Consider the following 27,741-nt stretch of genomic DNA (forward strand, 5'->3'; position numbering starts at 1 on the left):
ATCCCTCGCGCACACACCTTTTGTTTGGTCACTGCTTGACAGATCTGCACTAAAGTCGCCATGCCAAACTCAAAGTTGATTAACTTTTTTAATGAACACTTACATACAGAGTCTATGACTGCACCAAAGTAATTGAGAAAATAAAAAATCCATTTACAATTTATAGTGGAAACTATAACCTAACCATACCTACACAGGAACTGTTGGTGTTGATATAATATATATATAAAAGTACATGAATGCTGCAACAATTTGACAGTCCATTTTGAAATCTCACACAGTTAGTAAGTAAGTAAGAGACTTGTAGAGTGCACGAATGCCGAGGCATCTTGGTGCTATGTGTAACAGGGGAGCAGGTAGCGGACAGGTGCAACGGCTTCATTCCCTCGCAGGGAAAAGTCAGGCATTTTTCTGAACCGTGGTCTGGAATTCTGAATTCGGAAACCTTATGATGGCTGGTAGTTCATTCAAGAGCTTCGATGCTTGGTATGAGAGACTTCTACCACCCCATCTGGCCTTATGGATCTTGGAGACCTGAACTAATCCTTTGTTGGCCAATTTAAGCTTCCGAGTTGGTAAATGCCACTGAAAACGTTTCTGTAGGTCCCCTGACCCTCCCCGTACAATGCTTTATGCACCAGGCATAAAGCCTTAAACTCAATGCGCTGCTTGATTGGTAGCCAGTGCAGCTCCCTAATACTACTTGAGATATGTTAGTATTTAGGAATATTGAGCAGCACTCGAGCTGCTGTATTTTGAAGTGATTGGAGTTTTAAGAGTTGGCGCTTGTCAACATCCAGGAAGAGTGCATTACAATAATCGATGCGGGAGAGGACTATGGCTACTATAACCACTTTCCTGAGGTCTAAAGGGATGAACGGTAGGACTTTACGCAAGATTTTCAACAAGAAGAAGCAGGATGATGTCACCTGGTTAATCTGTCTGGCAAATTCAGATGAACGTCAAACAGAAACCCTAGGTTCCTAACCTTTGCCAAGGAGTTTGGGCAGTGACCTACTTCTGCCGGGCCCCAAGATTGATCCCAAAGTGGAGGCCCAATCCCAAACTCTATGACATCCGTTTTGGTTGTATTCAGTTTGAGGTGACTCTGATGCATCCACCCCATAATTTGCTTCAGACAGCTATGGAATCTCCCTGCCATTGATTTGGCATTTGAGGAAATGGAGATCACGATCTGCAGGTCATCGGCATAAGTTGCCAAAGAGAACCTGTGAGCCCTTGTTATCTTGGCCAGCGGCGTAAGATATTTGTTAAATAGGGTTGGTGACAAGGCTGAACCCTGCGGAACTCCACAGGGAAGGGATAACCTCTCTGATGTCAACCTGTCCCAACACGCCCTCTGTTCTCTTACAGTAAGGAATGAGGTGAGAAGGGTTAGAGCTGCCTCTTTCATCTATTGCCTTCAGCCGTTGCGTCAATACCAGATGATTTACTGTATCAAATGCAGCTGATAGGTCAAGAAGTATCAGGACGGCTCTACCTCCTCCATCCAACTGTTTGGGTATTTCCTCCGTTGCCATAATTAGAGCTGACTCTGTAGAGTGCCTCGGTCTGAAGCCATGCTGTGTTGAATCCAGAAGATCATTGGCGTCCAAATAACCAATTAGATCTTGATTAATTGATTTTTCTACTATTTTACTATACTACCAGTGGCAGCCAGGATATAGTTCAGTAACTTTTCACATCTAGTGGATCAACAGAGGGTTACTTTAAAATTGGTCTAATACATGCTTTCTTCCAAGAGACTGAATAGGTTCCTGAACTAATGATGTTATTCAGAAGCGAAGTTAGTATGGTACTGATCTTATCAGAGACCAGGTGTATTATTGTGGGGGACAGGGATCAGTCAGAACCCAGATTGTGTTGCAAATAACAGTTCGCTAACTTTAATCACTGTTAATGGAGAAAAACTGGTCAACTGGCATATCGTGGCGTCCAAAATGGACTCCTCCGCCGGTGGTAAGGGGGATCCGATCGCTGCCAGGACCTAACCAGCAATGTCATCATAGCCCGTTTTGACCTTCTCCTGAAAGAAATTAGCCATTTTATCACAAATGGCTTGGTCCGGTGCACATTGATTCACCTGTTGCAGTTTGGACAAGTCGGTGATGGTCTTAAAAAGCTCTCTTGAGGAGTTTTTGTCAGCTTCAATTTTATTTGTAAAATAGTTTGCTTTAGTACTTATAATAGCTTCCTTATACTCAGCTAGTGCTAGATTATAGGTATGTTTACCTTGATCACTATAATCTGCTCTCCAGTCAGCAGCAATCCCCCACCATCAAACACTGCTCTGGCTGGAAGCAGTGAGAAATAAAAAGAATTTAACGGTAATTAATTTTATTACTGTTTTATTTTTCACTTTTGCTGCACTAGCAGCTGGGGCGATGCTCCTCTGCCTTAGTGGGGGGGAGGGTACGCCGCTGGTTATAGGTATTTTAATGGGTTCAAACTCAACGCTCCTGGGTGCCCACAGTGGGGACAGAACAGATGTAAACACTGAAAATGGTGTCCACAGTCCTCATTCGGGTAGTAAAAACATCCATATTTGGGTGCAGAGGCCACTTTACGGTTTTGGCTCCCGATGGCAATGCACCTGCTGCACCATGGATAGGTACGTCCCTAGGTGCCCAGAGAGCCAAGTCTTATGAGTTTCCATAAACTGGACAAAGAGGTATCAGTTATCAGGAGGCTGATGAACGGCCGAAGATACAGATGCTGTCCCTGGGTGCATTAAGTAGAGTTATATGAGCGGGGCAGTACATGCATCCTGCTGTAAGCCATAGAGACTCATGAACCTGTGATAGGTGGCGCTCCTGATGACATTCATGCTCTTAAAGTAACCAGTGCCAGTGTGCACCTGATAGGTATATGTTCTCGAGCTTCCGAGTCCTGTCCGAGCTGTACTCTGATCAGATGTTTCATCAGAGCCTCCAGATATGGGCGTCACCATGGTCCAGCTGAGACTGCACTATGTATATGGAGCCGTTGATCAATAAAATGCATGAAATGAAGACTGAAAGTTATCCACTGGTGCATGACGGATAGCCATCAGTCGGGGAACGAAGCATCTGCTCCTGTGCAGGAGCTTGCGATTTACCGGGCCTGCTTCTCTGAGTGATACACCGTGCCTGGGTCCTTCCACTGTACCATATTTGTTGGCAGATGTTGCAGTTTCTGAGGGACCGAGGACATTGGAAGAGCTGGGGACATGACAAGGAGCCCCTCACTTGGTCAAGATAGAATAGGAATGTCTTCCCATGTAGTAGTAGGACTCCTAACTTTACTACTACTAAATTGAGAAAAATCCTAATTTTAAGGCATTCAGTATTCACAGAAGGCATTTAGGAGTCCTAAAGTTAGGAGTCCTAACTTTACTACTACTAAATTGAGAAAAATCCTAATTTTAAGGCTTTCGGTATTCACAGAAGGCATTTAGTAGTCCTAAAGTTAGGAGTCCTAACTTTACTACTACTAAATTGAGAAAAATCCTAATTTTAAGACTTTTGGTATTCACAGAAGGCATTTAGGAGTCCTAAAGTTAGGAGTCCTAACTATACTACTACTAAACTGCGAAACATCCTAATTTTAAGACTTTTGGTATTCACAGAAGACATTTAGGAGTCCTAAAGTTAGGAGTCCTAACTATACTTCTACTAAACTGAGAAAAATCCTAATTTTAAGGCTTTCGGTATTCAAAGAAGGCATTTAGTAGTCCTAAAGTTAGGAGTCCTAACTTTACTACTAATAAATTGAGAAAAATCCTAATTTTAAGACTTTTGGTATTCACAGAAGGCATTTAGGAGTCCTAAAGTTAGGAGTCCTAACTATACTACTACTAAACTGCGAAAAATCCTAATTTTAAGACTTTTGGTATTCACAGAAGGCATTTAGGAGTCCTAAAGTTAGGACTCCTAACTTCTGTGAATACCGAAATGAGAGTGCTTTCTGTGAATACCAAAATGAGTAAGTGCTTTCTGTGAATACCAAAATTGTAGTACGTTTAGGATTTTTTCTTAAGTTAGTTCTGTGAATCTGGCCCTCCGTCACAATTCTATATGCATCTGTATCTTCGGGTTGAATCCCTTTCCGAATTAGTGATACAATGCCTACAAATTCAGAGAGGGATTTAACCCGAAGATACAGATGCGTACAGAATTGTGACTAGATTTTGACAAAGAACGAGAAGAGACTAACCTGTGTTGCTCTAAAGCCTTAAGAAAGCCCCAGGCATATCATCCCAAGGGGGTGAAACACATGTTGACTGTTCCTAAATCCTATTGGACATCAAATTATCTATTTGTAAATAAAAATTGAAGCTACATACAAACGGATATGATTATGACTTATTACTACATGGGAAGACACTCTTGATAATCTTGAACAGATGTACAATTGGGGTATCAAGGGTCTAAACCCAGTTGGAGTGAACACCGGTCCAAAATTGGGGACTTTAAACGTCAGGAAGAGGATGTTGGATCCTGATTATTTGTGATAGCCCCTCGCTTGGTGTTTGCTGTACCACCCGGAAGGGTGCGCCCTGCACTGCCTAAAGCGCCCTCTCCCCCCCAAAAAATAAGGGTCACATCTTAGTTATTCGGAGCGGGAGGGCCACCTCTGGCCAACGATTGTGGGGCGTGCAAAGCATTTGTCTAGATTATGTTGGTCTTCTGTTAAAAGTGTGCACTGGGTGCCAATTAGAAGCGTTTGAAGCGAAGTTGTTCAAAGTGTATGTATGTACGTAGTGTGTACTTTGCATAGCATATCCGTGTGGTGTGTGCTGTGTAATTTAGTTTATATGTAATTTGTCTGTCCTGTGTTTAGTTTGTGTGCTTCAGCATGTGGAATATGTGCGTGTGTGTTCACTGTGTGTTTCCTGTCTCATGTGTATTATGTGTAAAATACTTAGAAGACTGAGGTCATTGAGTTTGGGCAGGGTCCTTCTGTATGGAGCCAATTGTGGTGGCCATCCGAGGTGGGTAACTTCCCCGTTCCTTCTACTAAGGCAAGAAACCTCGGAATTATATTTGACAACGAACTAAAGTTTGCAAAACAAATCAATCATTTAACCTCCTCCAGCGTTGAAAAAAATCTTACCGTTTATTCCATTGAACTTTAGGAAAATGGTAATAGGAGCTCTTGTCCTCTCGAAAATCGTCTATGGCAATGCGCTATTCCTGGGAATTGACAATGGCCAGACTGCCAAACTGCAGTCTTTGCAGAATGCGGCAGCACAAGTACTACTTGATATTACCAAATATCATCCCAGGCTCCCAGTCCAACAGCGAGTAGAATTCAAAGCTCTCTGTCTTGTGCATAAGGCACTATATGGTGGGGGAGCCACGGACATTCAGAAACTATTCTCCTGGTACTCCCCGCGTCGGAATCTTAGATCAGCCAACACAGGGCTAGTACAGGTTCCCAAAATACAAAAAGCCAGATGGGGAGGCAAAAGCCTCTCCCATCGAGTAGCCCAATTATGGAACACGCTACCTACCACCATTAGACTACAGTCTGATAGGCCTCTCTTTTGGAAATTGGTCAAGACCTGGCTTTTCCCTCAGCAATAAACCTCGGTTGAGTCTGTGCAAAGGCAACAAGTCACTCCTAGCACCAAGATGCCTCGGCAACCGAGCGCTTTATGAGTATGTCAGTCAGTCAGTCAGTAATATGTGTGTGTTGTGTGTTGAGGCCTGATGTGTGTATAGATGCTTTTTCTCTATGTGTGTGTGTAAATGTTTTACGTAGTTTGTGTGTTTTTATGTGTTTGGTGGGGGCGTGTGTGTGTTTACGCTTGTTCATGCACTGAAAGTGTGAGTGTCCACTTTGGCACAAGTGAGTACACTCTTACACCCAGCAGGTCCAGGCACCTCCTCACAGTGGCCGTACTGGAGGGGACCAAAAACAGAGCAATGAGCGAGGCCTGCCAAATGCTATGTACAATAAATCCATGAACCATCCCCAACCCTCCTCTCATAATACCCATCATTATTAAAACAGCTTTAATGAAGCCATCCAACCCCATGCATTTCCATATTAATAGACTTGTACCTGCCTGCCACAATGGGAGGGACTCCTGAACCTCGAGTGCTGTCTGCAGATTACAAAGATCCCTCCTTCAGGCCAGGCCGTTCACCTACAGTGCAGCCGAGACATCCTGCTCCAGAGAGGCAGCCTAGGGTTGACAGCAGGCCTGCGCCCTGGCACGTCGGGAGAGAGCTGGTAACTGCCTATTAACTGTGCTCCTCCACCCCTCCAACTATAAAATGATTGCGCATGTCTTTCTGACCTTACGCTGCAATATCTCTGCTTCCTGTGAAGGAGGTATATTGAGGTATGCGGAAGGCATATCTACAATGAGGCACAGCAAGGAGAGAAGAGAATTACATCTGAGCTGTGCTCCTCATTTCAACAATTCTCTGCAGTCTTTGCACAGCTCTCCGTAGCCTTACACAGCTGTATCATTTGTTCATGGGGTATATTAGGGTAAGGGGAGGCATATCTGCAGCGAGGTGCAGCAAGGACGGCTGAGAGCTGCTTCTCAGTCGATCTCTGCATTTCAACAATTCTCTTCAGTCTTTGCGGAGGTCTCTGTAACCTTACACATTGGCATTGCTTCTTCCTCATAAGATGGAACATTGGGCTTTGGGCAAGTCATATCTGCAACAAGGCACTGCAAGAAGGGCTGGTAATTACTTTTCAGCCATGCTCTTCATTTCAACAGTTCTCCAGAGTCTTTGTGCATGCCTCTGTCACCTTACACAGCTGCATCTCCCTCTTTTCAGAAGGTGGTATTTAGTGTGGTGGTGGAAATGGAGGGGACCTTATTAATTCCCTCGTGTAGGCCCCGCTCCCAGGTCCATTAAATAATACACACTCACACGTACTGCATATGTCGGAGTGAGACTCCGAGGGGTCCATTTCCCTCTATTTAAAGCCTCTGGCCATGCCTGGCCAAAAGATGTCATGCAAGTATACCCGGGTCTGCGGATAGCCGGACCGCTGACCTACCTCATCCCTCCCCAACTTTGTCTTGAAAATCAGAGTTCTTGTCCTTAGCATGCAAAGTCTTTGAGACGGTGGCTAGGCTGAGGATTAGGTCGAAGACTGTATCGATGGGGTTGGCTACGGGTGAGCAGATAGCACATGGGAGGACCGGCTTGCGTGTTGTCGTGCTGGCTTTCTGTGGGATCCACCAGGCCCCTATCTCAGGCTCGTTACCCACTGTGCCATCTTCTCCGTACTCATAACAGACAGTATTCTCTTCATGCTCAAACAGTATCCTGAACTTCCACCCAAGCTTGCAGTCCTTGATGATTACATGATCACTGGGTAGGAGTGATCGAGCCATAGCGCTCCGGGTCTGGCTGGCGAGAGCATTTCGTCGCTTGCGACGTGCTTGGGTCCCCTCAACATCGTGAGGAGGAGGTGTATGGGTATGTGGGAATCATGTCTCAACGAGGTCATTAAATATCAAAGTCCACGGTGCTTGTTGAGTTGTGCAATGGGAAGTACTCCAGAATATCCTCAATAATTGTTGTAAATTGTACTCGGGGTTTGCTTGCTGAGTGATTGCGATTCAAATTGACTTATTCATCGTGTGCATAAACGTTTCCACCTCCCCATTAGCTTTTGGTCATTGGGGAGTGATGCGATGGTGACGTATTCAGAGTCTAGTGAGGAAGTCCCCAAATTTGGCACCATGAAAAGTCAGTCCGTTGTCACTCTTGATTTCTGTTGGCAGACCAAAACTGGCAAATGTCTTCTTGAGGACTGGGGCGACATGGACAAAAGCTGGTGAGTCAATTACTTCAATGATTGGATATTTTAAAAAGGTATCTACCAAGACCAGTGTGGTTTGCCCATCCGGGAAGCTCCCAAAATCCATACTTAGCTTGACTGAAGGTGTCACACATTGCTCTTCAGTGATTACTGGAACCGTCTTTTCCGGCGCACCCGACACTTGGCACTCTGGGCACTTGTGAACAAGGTCTTCAGCCATCTCTTATAACCTAGGTAACCATACATTTTCCTGCATCCTTGTCTTCATTTTCGTGGCACCTTGGTGTCCTCCGTGCGTCAGCTGTGTGACGTGGTGCCTTAATGTCTTCAGGATCACAGTGGAGGAGGAGTCTGTCTGGGGTAGTGCAGAATTTGTCGCGCACTCACCACATTTGTGGCAGGCTTTCCCTTTCCTCGCCTGGCCAGTCATTGGCATTCCTAAGGAAACCTTGCCAGGTACCACTCTGCACGGCTTCCCGTACACACACGATGACAGGGTCCTCCTTGCCAGCTTCTTTGATGTCCTCCAGTCGTAGAGCAGGGGGGCAGGCTATGTCTGGAACCATCCTGACGTAGTCCTCACTTCGTCGTGGTCACCCGAGGTGTCGGATGTCACTGGGTGGCTAGATAGGAAGTCGGCTGGCTTCTTTGCTTCTGGCCAGTAGACAACCTCCATCTGGTAGTGCTGCAGTTGGATGGCCCACCGGGGGAGGAGGGTGGATGAGGCGCTGATCCCCGGAAAAAAGGAATGAGGGGCTGATGATCCGTGATGACTTTGAAGTGTTGGCAAGTTAGATATAGGTGGAAGTGCCCGCAGGCCCACTTGATCGCGAGGGCCTCCCACTTCATTTGGGCATCTTGTGTCTCCATCGGTGTCAACCCCTTGCTAGCGTACGCCAACACGGGCCATCAACCTGGCTCTCGCTCCTGTACCAGTATTGCTCCAAGTCCACACAGGGCTTGGATCGACTATTAGCTTGGTGCGCTTGTCGGGGTTTAAGTAGACAAGTGTGGTGTTGTCAAGGACGGCGTCTTTGATCTTCTGGAATGCATCTTCTTCCCGTTGGCTCCATGTCCACTTTGTGTCTGCCTCTGTGAGGGACCTCAAGGGTTCAGCGAGGGCCTCCAGGTCCGGGATGAACCTCCCGCAGTAAGTGGCCATTCCTAGGAAGCTTCTTACTTCTGCAACAGTGGTGGGTGCTGGCGCTTGCTTGATCGTTTGTGACTTGCAAGGGTCGACTTGTATCCCGTCTTGTTTAAAGACATATCAAAGAATTTGATTAATGGCTGGAAGAAAGAGCATTTGACTTTGTGTAGTGTCTTTGAGGGGTTTGAGGGTGGCCTTCAGGTGCTTGTGATGTTCAGGAGCTGTGGGCGAGTGGATCAGAATGTCATAACTGATGTTCAAGACACCCAGTATGCCGGACAGAGTCTCCCTTATTGCATTCTGAAAATCTTCAGTGGCTGATGAGATGCCAAAGATCAGGTGCTTGTACCAGCGCAGACCTAGGTGGGTGCTGAATGTAGTGATACACTGGCTTTCCTCTGCTAGTAGTAGCTGGTGATACCCGGCATTGAGGTTGAGCTTTTAGAACCAGCTGGAACCATAGGCATCCAATATTATTTCATCCATGGTGGGGGTGATATGTTGCACCTGTATGATTGCCCGGTTGGGGAGATGCATACCAATACATATGTGAATCTTCCCGGGTTGCTTCGGCTTTCTGCAGTCACCATTGGGGAGACCCAGGGAGTGGGTCCTGATACTTTCTCTATCTCGCCTTGGCTCTCCAGTCTCTCAAACTAATTTTCCACCAGTGGTCATAGATGGAACAGGATGCCGCAATGCTGGAGTGCCACCAGTGCAATGGAGGAGTTGATGTGTAGCTTCACCAGTTGGCATTGGAGACGACCGAGCGCCTTGAATAGTTTAGAAAATTGGTTTAATAGATCATCGATTTGATGTGATCTCACTCTTGGCGAAAGACACGAGGCCAGGATCCTCTGCTGTGTGGCTATGTTATGTTTAGTTATGTTATGTTAAAAGCACTTATTTAGCGCGCATACACCAACGGTTTCTTGGCGCTCAGGTAAGGATCGTGGTGACGCAGGGAGAAAGCTTAATCAGAATATGTTTGAATAAACAGCAAAGTCTTTAACTGTTTCCTGAATTGGGCGAGAGAGGTCAGAGACCTTAACTCTGCTGGAAGGGAGTTCCAAAGTTGCGGAGCAAGGGCAGAGAACCGTAGTCCGCCATACTTCTTCCGTTTGGCTGAAGTAATTTCCAGCAGATTCAGGTGAGAGGATCTAAGGTTTCGAGAGGGAGTGTAACGGTGTAAACAAGCCGAAATGAAGACCGGGCCGTTACCATGTAGTGCTTTAAAAATAGTACAGCCCATCTTAAAGATGCAGCGCTTACTCACTGGGAGCCAGTGTAGGCTTTTCATTAATGGGCTAACATGATGCCATTTAGGCTGATGAAAAATCAGCCTAGCCGTCTGGTTCTGGACTAGTTGGAGGCGCCTCAGTTGGTATGCCGGAATGCCAACATACAATGAATTGGCATAGTCCAGACGAGAGATCACTAAAGCTAAAGTGACCAAGATGATGGCTTCCCTACTCAGAAATCTGCTGATCTTCTTTATTCTACGCAGCTGAAAGAATCCAGCAGAGACTACCGAGCTGATTTGAGACTTCATGGACAAATCATTACTAATAATGATCCCCAGACTCTTTGAAGAGGCAGCTGGCACAGGGGGATTACCAAGTTTAGGGGGCCAGAAGTTGGAATGCCAAGGGTTAGCCAACCCACCTGTGAGGATCAAATCCGTTTTCTCCGGATTCAACTTCAACTGGTTGTTGTTCATCCAGTCACTTATAAAAACCATCGTGTCTTCAACATTGGACTTGGATGAAACAGATGAATTAACATTAAACAGCAGTTGAAGATCGTCTGCATAATTGAAAATTCCGACATTGCTTTCCCTCAACGAATGAATTAGGGGGAAAAGATAAAGATTGAAAAGGAGTGGAGAAAGAGAAGAGCCCTGAGGAACCCCACCAGTGATATCGCTTTTGTTAGAGGAGAAACTGGCAAGGCGCACCGGTTGTGTCCGATTACTCAGGAAGGAGGAAAGCCGCTTTAAGGCCAGACCCTGAATTCCGGCATTGCTGACACGGTAAATCAGGATACCATGATCAACCGTGTCAAAAGCTGCTGAGAGATCCAACAGAACCAGGGCCTGGGTGGTGCCTGTATCCGTCCCCCCTCTGAGCACGTCCATAACAGTGAGAATAACTGACTCAGTCGAGTGTGCGGGTCTAAAGCCGGCCTGGCGTGTGTCCAAAACCTGGAAGTGTTCTATAAAAGAGCTGAGGCAGTTGGCTACATGGGCCTCTAAGACTTTTCCCAAGTAAGGCAACAGAGAAATAGGCCGATAATTACTAAGAGACGACGGGTCGGCACCCGGTTTCTTCAAAATTGAGATAATCTCTGCTCTTTTAAAAGAATCTGGAACAATGCCAAGCTCAAGTGAGTTATTCAGAAATGACCGAGGAAGGTCTGGGCATATGGTAAAAGCTTCCCGAAGAATGTGAAGGGGACAAAAGTCCAGGGGAGAGCCAGAACTAACCTTTTAAAATAAATTCAGGAAAGTTTCTTCCGAAATCAGAGGAATTCTGTCAAGGTGGTGAGGGCTGAGATCATTATTGGGATCCAGTGGAGCACAAGCCACAGGAGAAATACTAGCCTTGATAATGGCTATTTTCTCTAAGAAGTACGAGTTAAGAGAGTCACATAAAGACTGAGAAGGAACCGCTTTGGCGTGACTCTATCTGGTTTTGAGGGTTGGTCAACTATAGAAAAGATCTCTTTGGATTTATTAGATGCATTGATTATTTTTAAAGAGAAGTAATTAGCCTTCATTTGAATAATCAAATTATTGTATTCTTTCATCAGGGCCAGAAAATAACCTTTTTTTTCTGGGAGGTAGTGTTCAAGTTTCTTTAATTTAAGATCTTCCGGGAACCACCGTTGAGCGTCGTGAGGTCTCAAGATCTTAGGTTTTTTGAGGGGGGCGACACAGTCACTAGCCGACTCCAGCCATAGGTTAATACTCTCTGCCTGGGTCTGAAGGTCTTCTGTTGTGGGGGAAAACGTACTCGTTAGGCGTAATCGAAAGAGGTCCATATCTGCTCTCCAATTTCTGGACATTTGATTCTCTCTTAGTTGAAGTTTAGGAGAGGGAGTGCATCGAAGAGTGAATCTAATCAAGTGGTGGTCGGACAAAGCACACGGAGTTATCAAAGGAGTGGAAATCTCCAAATTAGAGGTCCAGACTTGATCTAAAGTATGCCCTTTTATATGGGTGGCATCCCTCACATGCGAAGAGCAGTTCATCCCAGAGAGCAAATCAACAAATTCCCTTGAGCTAGGGCTTTCCCGACTGTCACTATTGCAGTAATTAAAGTCCCCAATTATAATAATTCCAGCGTGGTTGATGACGAATTGAGATATCATTTCTCCCAACGCCTGAGGGAAAATAGGCATATTCCCCGGAGGTCTATAAAAAAGGGCACAAATAAAAGCTAGCAGGGGGGAATCAAATTTTAAAATAAGGAAGTTAATGGCGGGTAAACCAGTGGCTTCTAAGCGAGTGAATTGATGATCCTTACGAATTATAGCAGCAACACCACCTCCAACTTTCCCCATGGGCCGATTAGCCTGAAGGATGTAGTAGCCATCCGGAATTGCCGCTAAGATGTCTGGGGCACAATCATCAGTCAACCAGGTTTCAATTAAGAGGAGAATATCAGGATTTTCCGATTGTAGAAGCAATAAAATTACGACTTGGTGTTTCACCAAGGATCGGGTATTTAAATAGTAGACTGTGAGTCCTATTGGTTTCTGACCCTTGGAGGGGGAGGGAATGGACCGGGATAATTCATGGGGGAGAAGGGTTCTAAAATTAATTCTGGGAAGTCGTGTCTTCGTGAAAAGATTTTCGCCTGTTCAAGGTTCAATTTAATATTCCTGTTAATTTGAGTTTTACCCTGCCACAGTTTTAGCTCATTAGAAGAATATCTATGAAAATGGGCATAAGAAGTGGCCCCTGACCTCGGCCAGCCGCGGATGGGTCTAGACGGGCTTGCCTTTGGCACGCCGGTGGCGCGTCCACTGCGCATTTGGGAAAGCATTACATTTTATGTCTGCCAAAAACCTGCCAAGCAGCCCGCCAACCAACGGGAAGTGGGGGTGGTCTGGAGGATAGAGGGAGTGAGCCTGACGCATTTCTCCGTACAATCGGCACCAGGCAGCCGTGACAGACCGGAAGCGTGAGTACAGGCAAGTAAACAATGTAGTTTTAAAAACACAGATACAAAAGTGAATTGTGCAAAACACGCGATTTATAAAAGTACCATTCTTTAGGAATAACAATAAAACAATTAAAAAATGCTTTTCCAGCGCTTAGACATGCGGTCCGATTTAGCCCAACCCTGCCACAGACCTTAATCCGATCAGCGTGTTGGCCTCTTGGTCAATGACTACAATTGCCATTGTGACTTCCTGGTCTTCAGATCATACAGGTACTGACATCCGACCGCAGAGGGGTAGAGGTGTCTGGCTCCTGTATGCGAAGATTTTGGTGTAGGATGGCACTAGTTGAAGCTTTGGCCGGAGACGGTTATATTGCTGCACCCCCATGATTGACGCTCCGGTGTCAATGATGGCTTTAACTTCTGATCCTGCCACTTGGATGGTGCACGTGGGTTGTGGCCTCCTGCAGCGCTGCAACTCCCCCATGAATGAGATGAGGAACGTTTCCTATTCATCCTCTTCTTCGAGGGATGAGTCTTCTTGGTGGTGACTTTGTCATGCCTGGGCTGTTGCCTTACTTCGGCGTATCATAACAGTGAGGGACAGCTGGCATACCATTTTCAATGGTGACCGGTTGTCTCTGGGGCCCTTGTTTATGAGTTTCTTTCTGCAGACGGATGAAAAATGATTCTGAATTACGCAGTTAGATCAGGTGTGGGCTAGTGCTGGGTAGCCGCTGATCTGGTGTTCTCTGCCGCAGTACCCGCATCTCGATTTGGCTGGCTGGAGACTTCTTCGTTTATTCGTGCCACCTCAGCATTTCATTCGGATGGCGTCAGCTCAATTGGTCTTAATTTTTGCTGCCTTTTCCGGGGTTTGAGTGATAGGCAGGTCCATTTCATTAGCTCGGGTCGCAGACAGGTCGTGTGATCGCGCCACGATCAAAAAGTCGTCAAGGCTGATGTTTCGATTAGCGCAGGATTAGGCTCCGTAATGTTTTATTTTGGCATCCTTGTTTCAGCTGGGCCCGGATTTCTTTGAGCTGGTCGTGTTTTGTGCAGGTGCTTGCTAGTGTGCGTAGCCTTGTGTAAAAAGTGTCGATGGATTCTCCCTCTTGTTGGCGGGCTTGGCGTAGCTTGAACCTTTCTAAATCTGTGCTTAACTGGGGGTCGAGATGGGCATTGAGTGCCTTGACTGTGGTGTCATAGTCTGTGGATAATCCGGTATCTGGCAGATGTTGAATAGTTTGTATATCTCTTCTCCTGCATGATGGAGGAGCAGCGACCTCTTGACAGCACCACCTGTCTCACTCGTGGTGACATAGTAATTCTCCAGCTGCCTAACACTTATCTTCCACCGTAGTGATGCGGTCGCTGGGCCTGCCAGCTCCCTGAGCGGCGGCAACACCCCTGTGAGGGCGTGTTGTGTGTGGGCTGGCTGTTGAGGTTGGACTTCGTCTGCCATGCTGGCTTGTAGTCGGGGCCTAAAGGCAGTCTCTCGGACACTGGCCCTGTGTCTCAAGGTTGTGTGCGATCTGTGGTCGCTCTATGTTTTGTGGTGCCACAGCTGGTGATAACGCTTCTGTTTATTATTATTATTTTTTTTCTTCTATTCACCTTGCAGGTGCCTGGGCTTGTTTTCTGTACGGTTTATGGTTACTGATATTATAACTTTTTTCTTTCTTGTAGGTGCCACTGCTTGTTTTAGAGGTATGGAGCAGGGATGACCACAGATCTGGCATGTAGAGGCGCATGGGGCCGGCTGGGTTCAGTACGGACTCTTCTGATTATAGGGAGTGTCTCGATCGCGCGTATGTCTGTGCGCGGTGGGCGGGGCCTGGGCTGGCTCGCTACTCACTGCGGTGCTCTTCTGCTTCATGCCCTAGCTCTTCTGCTTGCTAGCCTGGATTCTGCCTGGCTGCCTCACTCTACAGCCTTTCAGCTGGGAGGGAGAGGATGCTGGTTGCGGGCACCATGTCTTCGGCCTTGTGACGACCACTGCTTTTGCCTGGTTGCTGCAGTGCTTCGTGCGATGACGTGGGAGGTAGCTTCTTCTGATCTGAGGGGCTGGCCTGCAGGTGCTGGATACTGCCTGTCCTGGTACTCGTGGTGGAAGTTGCACGGGGGCTCATCCCACCATCGTCGGCAGTGTGGTGGTGGGAGTGCGGGGGCAACTTATTAATTCCTCGTGTAGGCCCCGCTCCCAAGTCCATTAAATAATACACACTTATACGTAGTGCATGTGTCAAGACCCCGAGCAGTCCACTCCCCTTTATTTAAAGCCTCTGATCACGCCTGGCTAGAGGATTTTGTGCAAGAATATCCAGGTCTGCAGGTAGCAGGACCGCTGACCTGCTACATTTAGGGGTATGGGGAAGGCATCTCTGCAAAGAGGTGCAGCAAGAAGGAATGAGAGTTGTTTCTTAGCCATGACTCACATGTTTTTTAACTAACCTCTGTTTGTGTCCAGGTTTCTCTTTCTTGACACAGCCACATCCCCTCCTTCTCGGGGAGGGGCGTTTGGAGAGGGGAGGGCGAGCAGTTCAGAGAGGCTGCTATTCATGTACCTTCACACACATCTAGCGGGTTGAAGCTTGCTTACATGGCAAAGCCGGTGCTGACGTTACACAGATGGCTGGAGGGGGTGGGGGCATCTTTTTACCTTACTCAGTGCAGGGTAAACTGGCCAAAGCAAGGCCTGTTGGGGCAGGGGTGCAGGAACCGTTATCATTAGAGGGAACTTAAGCAAACAGGACCAATGACGAGTCACAACTGGAGCCTGCTTTCCTGCCCCATGACTCCGTAGCCACATAAAATAAAAGTTCACTTTTGTGTTTGGAGAGGGCACATACCTCGGACATAAACAAACCATAAGAAAACAAGCATTTGCAATGCAATAGGTCTCGCATTTGTTGCAGTTGGAGCTACTGGCATTGTAAATGGCAGTGTTTTGTATCAATGTTTTTGTTTGCAGTGGAGTGATTATTTAAAAATTACACACTATACCATATTATAAGCTATTCTAGCAACTGTACAGTAAAGCTATGGTTATTTTAACGTAAAGGAGTGTGAATGGATGAATAAAAATACAAAAAACAGGATCTAAAACTTTACGATGGAATGTATAGCAGGGGACAGGGACTACCGATCACAACAAATGTACTTGAAGTGATTGGGGCATCATATGCAATAAAAAAATCGGTAGTACGGGGTGTCAGCGACGCTTGTGCAAATGTTGTTCAGCTGGTGAAGTGGTCAGCTCTGTTTGCAGATGCAAAGTGGTGAAAGGTGAAGTATTCAGCTCTGTTTGCAGGCACAAAGGGATGAATGGTGAAGTGGTCACTCTCTTCAGCGGTGAACCTGCTCTTTACTGTTGCTCATGGGCATCAAGAGACTCTGCCAGGTCTAAGGCATTCCAGAGACCTTATATGATGGCTGGGGTTTGTAAATGAACCTACATTAAACACCACTAAGAGATGAAGCGATTTCTGCAACATCACATGATTTTTCTCCAAAATGTGTTTTTTCAGTTTTACTTTTTGGATTCCTGGGATGCTCTGGCATAAGATTCCCGGTTCCACCATGATTCATTTGGTACAGTAAATAAACAATAACCTAAAATACTCTCAAACTGCAGTTTAACGGAGACGTGGTTTTCTGTGTAACAGACAAACGCCTGACCATGGTCCCAGCAGGGGCACGTGCCACCTAATCTAGAGACACTTCTCTCACAGGAGTTGTGCCAACTCACCTGCAGCCAAAGCTATGGGTCACGGGAAAATGGGATGGAGAGAAAGGGGGGTGCAGGGAGAGAGAGAAAGGGGGCACAGGGAGAGAGAAATGGGGGCATGGAGAGAAATGGCGGAACGAGAGAGAACAAGGGAAGAGAGGCTGGAAGGGTGAAAACGAAAGGGAGAAAGGGCACTAGTGAGGGGGGTACCGGAAGGGGAAGGAGGTGGACAGGTGATATACATTTTAAAAAGCAGGTCTTTGGCAGTAGGTGATGACTGCTGGCAAGGACCAACACCCGGAAAGGAGGTTTGACATCCGAGCCCCCACTATTATAATGTGAAACTATCATGCAACTACAATATCACAAAAAGGTGCTAGTTTTCCAAAGACACATGACCCGCCTGATGTACACACTACAAGATTCTTATAAGTCCCAAGAACACAAAGACAAATTCATCTGGCACATTGGAAAAAAATTATACTTTTCAAATAGCCCTCCGTATTAAATTTGCTCCATTTCTACGCTCGGTTAACAGATATAACTACTACCAAATCAATGGTATTCAATTGATCCACCTCGGAAGAATGAAGGCTGAGGCAGACTTGCTGGGAGTGTAACCTCTGCCCCTTACAAGTGTACGTCTCACTGAGCCCTTCTGCCGGTATTGTGTTGGACAGCTGGTTACAATTCGATCAGTTGAGCCCCTTATGTGTAGCCTTTAAACAGAAACACAGCAAAGCCCGCTTTTGTATTCGCCAGATAACTAGGACAACCAGCTATACACGAGGCGCGAGCAGCAACCGGAGTCACAGAGGTAGAGAGACCAGCCGTGGCTCCGCCAGTTATGAATAACTTAATATCCACGTACCTACCAAACATGAATGTGTCCTTCTATAATGGATGTGGTATACATGTAAAGTGCTCCAATACCTACGGATTGAGTTTGCGCAAAAGAAAAAAAAAGAAAAAATAAATACAAACACCTAACAGATCTGTTCCAGGTCAGGCAGCGGAGTCATAGTTCGCCCGACCCTTGTGAAGACAGAGCAGCCGTCCCTGAAAATCAGCAGGGCAAGGGCGAGGATGTGGTCCGTCGGCTAAACTGCCGACTTTGGTGCTGGAAACCAGAGTTTGAGCCCCGAGGTCGCATCAACATCCTGTGATTCTGGGAAAATCACTTAATCTCCCCGTGCCTGAATGTGCAATGTAAATACGGTGCTCGTGTAAAGCGCTCCAATAAACTTCGGGTCGAGTTCGTGCTATATATATATATTTAAAAAAAAAACAAGTGCAAAGGCAAGTAACAGTACAAGGACATGCCGCCAGCTAGTCACATGCACTCATAACCACACCTACAGGCGACGCAACAGCACAGTGAACCCATCCGCCCAACACCGGACATTTTGCAACTTGCTTTTATATGGTGTACGCATAATTATACATTTGCCACACTTGCCTCATACCATCATCTCCTGCATATTTTTCCTTTTCTCGCATAATTTAGCCAACCCTGCCAGTTATACTATAATAAAGTAAACAAACTAAACAGTTCACAGAACTTACCCCAGTAAAACAAGCGTCTTCAAATAGGTCGTGTCTCCAATGAATGTCGCTGATTCGCCTTCTTTGAAAATGTTCAGTGCTGCACGTTTAAATAGAGCATTGGATGCACGAAAGATATCACTAATAGCACTAAGTAAACAAAGTAATTGCTAAAAATGTCCTAAAACATGCCGCCCTAATTATCGCTTGCCATGCAGCTTTTATGACTAATGAAGGCGTGGCGGTGGCGCCAGTAATACGCCTGCTCCCGAACACAACACAGAAAGTGAGAATTATCACAGCATGAGACCCCACAGTAATCATTAGCACAGCATGTCGACTGGCGCCCCAGGCTGCTGGAGCACTCAACTATAATTAATGCGCAGCACGTCTTCCGGAGACGAGCACTCAACTGGAATTAACGCGCACAAGCTGTTCCCCTGTGAAGCGCGTTCACAGACCAGAATCGGATCGTGCCCAGACTAGAATCGGCGCAGCACGACTTCCGGAGACGAGCACTCAACTGGAATTAACGCGCACAAGCTGTTCCACTGTGAAGCGCGTTCACAGACCAGAATCGGCTCGTGCCCAGACCGGAATCGGCTCGTGCCCAGGTCTGTCTCCCTTGGGAGTAAACACGGCAACAATAGTCTTGTTGGCGGCAGCGCTTCACGCTGCAACGCCAGCGAGACCTAAAAACAGGGCATTGTGCTCTGAAAGGCCCACTTAGTGCACACAGACTACCTACATTCATTCATTTTACTTTGTAATACATAGCATGCATTAAGCTGTTATTGCTTTTAGGTTTTGTGTTTCAAGCAGGCTCAGTATGGTGCACCATCAGTGATCAGTCGTCTTGTTGTGCATTCATTGAGTGTGTGGTTGTGTGTCAGCGGCGGTCATTAAACTATTTATGTTTATCTGACTCTAATTAATGTTCTATGTAATAAAAGAGGTGTATGTGATGAAGATACGTTCAGCCCCGTGGGAGACTTGGCCTATACACATGTAGTGGCTGTTTATTGGGTAAAGTACACTGGTACGTTCTGGTGCAGTAGAGCTAAATAAAACGTTAAATAAATAAAGGACATATTTCAACCATGACAAGCCTTTCACACGTCACCGCTTGGTACCCCACTGTTTCTGGTTGAGGCACTGAACAGGCTTGTAAGCGCAGCATAAATCTCCCTGGTGAGGGTGCAATCACCCTGTGTTGAAACTGGGTAGAACACACTTACTTTCAAAGTAAAACAAGAAAACACCATTCCCCTCTTGACACTTTCTGCCATAGAGGAGTCAAAAATGTAGATGGAACAATAATCCTACATGTTCGTTTTATTTCACCTGTGACGGCTCCTCTACTAAGGCGGAGGAGCGTCGCCTCACTGCTCAAGAGGAAATCTAGAATGATAATAACGTATCATTGTTATCATTTAAGTTTTCCTATTGTAGTCAGTGGCTCTCGGGGTAGTGTGGGCTGGCTAGATAGAGCGGGGGGGAGTGGTTTACACTCCCTAAGTGCAGAAGACTGCTTGGCTGGCCCTCTTGGGCCAGCCAAACAGTGCTGCACACTGTGTATCGTCCCCGCCAGGCTGTAATGCTCAGCCTGCTGAGGAACATGTCCAGCCACCCATTCCCCATCTGAGCGCTGATCCATGGTGCTCAGACCAATCACGACGCTGCATTGCAGTGTTGACATTGGCTTAGGGGAGCCTTGGGGACTTCCTGTTGCTGATACCAGAGACAGGAACAAGAGGACGGAGGAGAGGCAGCGGTCGGCCGTAGCGAGGTAAGTTTCTTTTTCTTTCTTGTTTTGTCCCTCCGTTCCCCTCCAAACCCGCACCACCTCACCACCTGGGTCCAGTAGGAGCAGCTACTGAATTTCAAAACTTCCAGCCAGTGTGCAAATAAATTAAAGTCCATGTAAAAGGAACATAAACAGTTGTTGAAAATTCCCATTTTAGCAGCACAAATTTTTATGATGTTTTAAAGTGTGTGTCAGGTGAGCCATTGCTGCCCCTTCCTGTGTCTCGCCGATCAAGCTAAGCTGGCTCTATAAAACAAAAACATCTGCTGAGGCACCACACTTGGGCCAGCTTGTGGTGCACTGCTGCCTGCAGCCAGACGCCTAAAAACAACATGGCACCCTCCAAAAATACAGGCCTCTGCACTTTATATTGCCTAGAGATGATAAAATAAGAATTCTACACAGGCCATGTATTGTGCAAAGGGGAAAGCGCACTGTTAAACAAGTCTACTTTTCTCACTTTGCCCGCACATCTTTCTCTGCCGTTAGCCAGTCTTGTGTTTTGTTACAGATGAAGGGCTGCAGGTAAAGTAAGAAGAAAAGACTTGGCAAAATTAAACCAAAATTTAACTAGAGCCAATAAACCTTTGTAGTTTTCTTTGTCCTGCTGAGCACGGTCAAGAACAACAGCTGGTCTTTTCCAGCTTAGGAGGAGGTGGGAGGGAGGAATAATAAAATGCAAACAGCTATGAAACATACCCATGTAACACAAGCAGGAAAGAAATAATAAAGTAGTCCCTCAAACCAAGAGATAAAGAACCAGAGCCTAAAAATACAGTACTAAGTCCCTGCTCTGTGGGAGTAAACAAACCAGCAAAAGGAGGGACAAAGAGGCAGGACTGACCACTTAGAAGCAAGGATTTTTAATGGAAGCTGAAATAAACAAATGAAAAGCAGGGGAGTGGCTTTAATCCCACAAGTATATACAAGAGGATTCAAATGCTCGACCTAAAAAGGAATACACCTACATGGTCAACTTACACCTTTTATACAACTTCCAGACCATGCATATTAACAAATCACCAAATGACAATCCTAGAAATATGGTAGTGCATACAATAATCTTAAATAGAGAGCTCAATCAAAGGAGAAATCGGAAATAAGCCAAAAACAAAACTTTTTACACGTCATAGTGAGTATCCAGTCATTTAGAGACACAGCGTGGGCATTCGAAAAGACTTTGGAGAGTTTTCAAATATGTTTCAGATGCACAGATAGTTGGGACTTCCCCTCCACACCACCAAGCATACTTATGGATTTTCTTGATGCCTGTTTCTGAATACAATTTCTCACTTTCTCATCTTAAAGAACAACTATGTTGCTGCACATATTTTTGCCATGTTTCTTTGGGTCCCTGAAAGATAGGTGGTACACTGTTCAATTTAATTGGTAACTTTCTGCAGTCAGATTCATTTCTAACAGTAAAGAAGGTCTGCAAAGGACAGTTTAAATCCTCAGTTTCCTGTGGTACAGGCCATCAAATCAGTCTTAAATTTTTAGCTCTCTGAGTATTCTCCAACCTTTTGAGTCAGTCCTAAAGGTATACTTTTGGTGTTATTGCACATTTAATAGGGTGTGTTAATCACTGCACTCTGCTGCGTCACAAAAATATCCAAACTATCCTTTTACCTGCTACTTTCTGTAGCCCGATCTCAGTTCTTTTACTCTTGGGAACATGGACTTTAGTTTTGACTGAACTGATGTAATGTTAGACTTGTGCCAATCAATCTTCATATGAAGGTGGTTCATGGATGCCAGTGCCACTCTTCGAGCTCCCCTATCTTACTTTTAACGGTATCGTATTGGCCAGCACTGCTACATCCCCTTGCACAAGTCCTGAGACCATTACCTGGAATAGAAACAATCCTCTAAAAGACCTTTGTTGTTGGTTTTCATTATGAGGGTCTCCTTAGAGGCAGGTTTTTGCTGTTTGAGTGGTTTCTCCATATCCACCAAGTGGTCAGGTTGTTACTCTCTCTATGCGAGGACATGTGCTATACTCCACTGATAACATTGTTTTATACTTTATTCTTCAGGGATTTCAGGTTGTTCATGGGTTTGGGGTTAGAACCAGCTTACTCCCCAGCTCAAAGGAATGGGCAGGTGGTTCACATCCCTTGTAGTAAAGGGCTATGGGTTGAGTACATTGGAAGTTGTCTCTTTGCGCCGCCCCCATCTACTTTAGCATTTTAACTCCTGCTTTTCCCTGGGCAGTCAGTATGCTTCAGTATTTCTCTCTCGTTCTCCACTGGGCCTAGCCATCTACCCATGGCTGCGTGGTCAACCATGGAATCCTCCACAGACTATCACCACCATTTCTTCAATACACATTGATCCACACATGGAGACATCTCACCACCAACCCGGAGTTGGTTGCATGGAGTTCAAAAGATGACTCATGTGTGCACTAGCTGAAAGGGCAATTTAAATACCCCTGGAAACCGTTGGAAACAGAGCAGCTTCGCTCATTGCTGCTCACACCTGTTGCTCTTACTGATTTCTGAATAAAGTACTTGTGCACTTACCTGTCGCAGGAAACTGGGTTTTTGTTGCAGAAGTCCCCATTTTTTTGCCTGATATCTGATGCAACTTTTACTACACGTTTGCTGGGTTCCTGCTAACCAGGTCCCAAGCACCAGTGTTCTTTCCTTAAACTGCACCCTTGCCCCACAATTGGCCCAACTTGGGGCTCCATGTAAGTCCCTAGTAATTGGTACCCCTGGTATTTAGGGCCTTGGGACTAAGCTGCAGCAGGAATTGGCCACTCTAAGTGACCCCTCACCAAGCTCATGCAAACTGCCATTGCAGCCTGGGTGTCTTGGTGCAGAGAAAAATGAAGAGTTGATATAGCACACAGCCCTGTGTGGCAAGCCTGCAAAGCACTGCATGTGGTATAGGTAAGTCACCCTTACATCAGGTACTACAGCCCTAAGGCAGTGAACACCATATCCACCTGGGGGCACATCTGCATGAGTGAATATGTCCCTGTGATATCTAAGTCCATTCTTTAGATATTTCAAGTGCACAGGGAAGCCATAACAAGTACAAGTTCCCCTGGCAGTCTGTTTTCAGTTGGTCCTTCTTTTCCGTATTGCGCCCAGATACAACTTCACCAGAGCCCTGCTCCTGGTGAAACCAGGGCAGTTCCCTTAGAACTGCTGGTGGTACTTTGGACTCTGACCCAATACAACTCAAAACCTAGAAGGTGAACCCCTGAAACCAACTGTATCTACTGTTATACATTTATGACTTTTCCTTCAATAGGATTGCATTGTACATAAAAGCGCACAGGTTTGAAAAATGTACTTACCTGTAACAACTGCTAACAAAAACAGTACTTACTTTTGAAAGAAGTTCTTGGTTTTACAAAATATATAAAAATAAATTTTTTATTTTTCAAATTTGGTCTCAGATTTATTCCTAGAGTCTGTGTCTCATTCTTTGCCTCTGTGAGTACAACAAATGCTTAGCACTACCCTCTGATAAGCCTTAACTGTTCACCCACATAACCATTAACTACTATAGCCTCTATAAAACAATTGGAGATCCACTGGATTCTCTACACAGTGAACTTCATTTTAGTTCACTATATAGAGAGCCTGCTTCCTACACCTGTGCACCTAAATGTTCGGGTTAGTGTCTTGATTCCGCACAAAGCTTTTACTCAATACAGTTGGCATGAGTTGATGATGTTTACAACCCACTAATAGTGTATGGGCCTCATTAGTCCACAGGAAAATATAATATCAGATGGCATAGACTTTATAAGTTTATTATGAAACATTATGAGAAAAGCTATAGGCTTAACTTAATTATTGTAAAAAGCAAATGTTAAAGTCAATAACCCTTTTTGGGTGGATTGTTATTACCCTCAGTGAAAGCCTCCTGACAGGGATTTAGTGAAGTAAGGACAGTATAAGGTAAGGATTTTATTACTCCCTCCAAGAAACCCTGCAATAGAACATGTGTACTGTGATAAACCTTGTTACGCCCCCTTGGGAGGTATTGTATACTATTTTGTCAACTGTGATCTTGTACATATTTGCAATTTTATGACTGTAGGTCTTATGATTGCCTAGTGGTAAAGCATATGCAAAATACACTGTTGGGTAAACGGGCAAGCCAAAACTAAATCATAATGTACTTATTGGTTTATTGAGAAATGGTATGTCGTGCCAGTGCTGCAATGATTCTGATCTGTTTATTATAAAACATTGTAACAAAAGCAGTAGACCTGAATTATTTATTTGTGTAAAGAGTGTCTGTTAAAGCCAATGGGCCACAGCTTAGATTTACTTCTTGAAAATCTTTGATAGGCCCTCTTTGGAGGGGTTGTGTACTGTTTTGACAACTACATACTGGCACATTGTGTAATGTTATTGCTATATGCCTGATTGCTGCCTAGTCAAAAAAGCTTATGCTCAATACAGTATACCTGAAGTGGTGATTCCTAAGGCAATAGGAAGTGGTGATAAACCAACTTTAAAGGCCATAGGCCTTGTTAGCTCTTTGGAAAAATGTACGTCAGATGCTGTAGGTTTGACCTGTTTATAAATGTAAACCAAGGCAGTAGTGCTGACTTATTTATAGTGAAAATGTATCATAAGGGCAGTTGACCTTTAATGATGGATTAAAATTTATTGTCTGACAGGACTTGTAAAATATACATACATACACATATATACATAGAATAAGTTGGTGGATCATCAAAGGCATGAATATGTGGATGAGTGACAGTCTATGTAGGATGGGTTGAGTGTCTAAACTCACCAGTGACTGCAGAAACATTTTCACTTATAGGCCAGAGCTGTTTATTTTTAAGGGATCTTGTACCCTTCTGCAGATTTCTTTTCTTGACCCTGTTTCCATTCCATTCATGACAATAACCTACCTCTCGTCTTCTACCTGTCTTTTCTGCCAGTTTCTTACATTGGCCTCACACTTCCTGTTCACAGCTATAATGCACTTACTTTCAGCACCCTCTGGCAGTTAATCCAGAGCCTCTGTCCTACAAACTCTTTTGCACACCTCACTATGGCTTTGTAAGCCTCCGGCTCAGTCTTTTTTCTTTGCTACAATGCCTGGCAGTTCATTGTGTGTTCTTTGACCTTCTGCCCAAATAATTGACATTGATGAGATCCCAAGGTCGAGATACCATTGAACAGCCATCTGTTGCAAATGTATGTGAACCCCACGAAATTATGCCTATGGGATAGGTTGGAGTGATCTTATAAACAATGTTTAGCAATTGTCATTAAACAATTTTTTGGGCTTTTATGTCTTTCAGGTGCAGATATCAGAAGGATTATCCTTTTGCAGCAGAGTTTTAAAGTTCAAAATAATTGCCTGGTCAGGATTCAGAGTTTCACTCTGCAAGAAAATGTAATGTCTTTCAGGAAAAGTGATATGTCAAACAAATGTTGACTGGTGAAACCAAACATTCTTTACTGGGCGCTCCATCAAATGGGCTGTAAATGAATAGTACTGACGCGTAACTCATTGAAGATGAATTGATATTTGAGTCAGAGAGATGAAAGGATCATGTGAATGATATTCACACAATCGTGGACAGTGGGCTATAGAACACTGGCGCAGCACCAGTTTAGAAAATTATACCAATATATTTACAAAGGTTATACAATATGTGTGCAGGTTCCAAAAGCACCCCCTGCCATGGGCGCTACCTTAGAACAGGAAACAACAAAACAGCAATAGATCAGAACCGCACCACCTTTCTTGACATATATGCAAGAAATCTTAAATGTCCTAGAGTCAATTATGATAAACATCAAAATAACATGGTCAATTTAAAAAAATGAAGGACATTGTATAACCAGAGAGAATTTGCATATCTAAGTGAATTAAAAAAATATATATATAGAGAGTAGGGTAAAAAGAAACCCTCACCCATGGAGAGAAGAGACACGCAACCACAAAAAAAGGAGGAGAAAGGCACTGGGAAAGACCAGCCAGCGTTGGACCCCCAGAGCGTGAAAAAGGCCACAGATCCACACCCTGAAGTATCTTCCCCATGCTAAGGGAATAAGAGAGCAACATGCCAATTGTACTTTTCTTGTAACGAAAATGAAATGAAAACGACCATCCAATGAAAAATAACCCATAATCTTCTGTAACTGATGCTTCTGTATTATGAACCAATTAGAAAAGATCAATCACCTGCTTTGTTTGTCCACACTAGGTGACAGAATCAATAAGAGATCATTATCCGAAGCCTAGCTCAGGTTGTTCAACATACTTAAAACAATCCATAATTAAACCCATGGGTGGCTCCTTCCTGGTCCCATGATAATCCGGTATGGTAACCGCAAAGACAAAGGTGTGCAACGTGTACCAAAATAGTCTTTTAGTACACGTGTCAGTGGATACTATCCACCTGGACAAGAGGTCCTACAGAGGAAAAAATTATATATAAAATACAAAGTATATAGGTGGCAAGGAAACCTGATGATAATAATTTACAATTTGAGAGGAAAGGAAGTTTCTAACCAAATCTGCGAGAACTTCCTTACTTTACTCAATCGTTACTATAAACACAAAATAGTAATTTGCAAGAAAGCATGCTACGGATATAGAGCGGCGACTGAGTGACTACAAAGGTAAATGACAAAGAGTCATGGTGGTCTAATACATATGTCACAGAGTCGTCAAATAGTTGTCTTGCGGTCGATGCGAGATGCAGAGAAGATTAACACACCCCTATGGAGATAACCTGCTTGCTCAAATTGGACAGTGGTCATAAGGCACATCATACCCAAGTTAAAACCCTCACTTGTCTAAAATGTGGGATGCAATAAACAATCTATCACTACCCATATCAAAGGATCGGCCCAAAATGGAAATAGCGGAAAGGTGGTGACTGACTCACAACGTGAATATCAAATAGCCTCACATCCCACATTAGGGCAGAGTAACCCTTAGCAAATCAAAGCGCATATCCCGCTAAAGAGCTCGTAATTACAGTGCGAATATCATACCTGGAAGGCATGGTGGCACGGAGACCTTTATAAAACCGCAGCACATGCAGCACAAAAGCGCTCTAGGGTGATCAAAAGAGTGGGGCTTTCTCAAATCTTAAAAACGCCACCAAAAGTGCCCAACTTAATCGAAACCTGACCCTACATTGCGGCACGATGACCCTTAGCAAATCGCAGCGCATGTGCCAAAAAAGCGCTCATAATCGCAGTGTGCATACCATAACCAGAAAGCATTACATCCCACATTGTGGCACGATAGCCCTTATCAGACCACTGCGCGTGTAGCACAAAAGCGCTCGTGGGTGATTGAAAGTGGCACTTTCCCGAATCTTAGAAATGTCACCAAAAGTAACCAACTTAATCAAAACCCGACCCACCTGTAGCCGTAGCGCTCCGTGACGTCGTCCAATTCTCCACTATTTATTAAGAACTGAGCCCCCATTACGCGCTCCTATTTAAACAAGCCCTCACACAACGTATGTGCATAGTAACATCATATCCCCCCATCGGTTGTGAAACTCCAACACCCCAGACTGGCACCATATTGG

The 27,741-nt window shown here is 45.0% G+C and overlaps 1 protein-coding gene across 1 annotated transcript in view; it reads left to right on the forward strand.

Annotated features, from left to right (window-relative positions):
- LOC146854177 (aldo-keto reductase family 1 member B1-like) overlaps positions 1 to 25,939 on the forward strand; it is a 348,624-nt gene extending 322,685 nt beyond the window's left edge. Inside the window, exon 10 of the mRNA XM_085650520.1 lies at positions 25,486 to 25,939. Within this exon, the coding sequence (XP_085506646.1) occupies positions 25,486 to 25,528 (43 nt within the window). The 3' untranslated portion in view covers positions 25,529 to 25,939. The remainder of the gene's footprint in view (positions 1 to 25,485) is intronic.
- Positions 25,940 to 27,741: the final 1,802 nt, after the last annotated feature.

The sequence above is a fragment of the Triturus cristatus genome, chromosome 4_1 (assembly GCF_964204655.1).
Source record: "Triturus cristatus chromosome 4_1, aTriCri1.1, whole genome shotgun sequence".
Taxonomy (NCBI): Eukaryota; Metazoa; Chordata; class Amphibia; order Caudata; family Salamandridae; genus Triturus; species Triturus cristatus.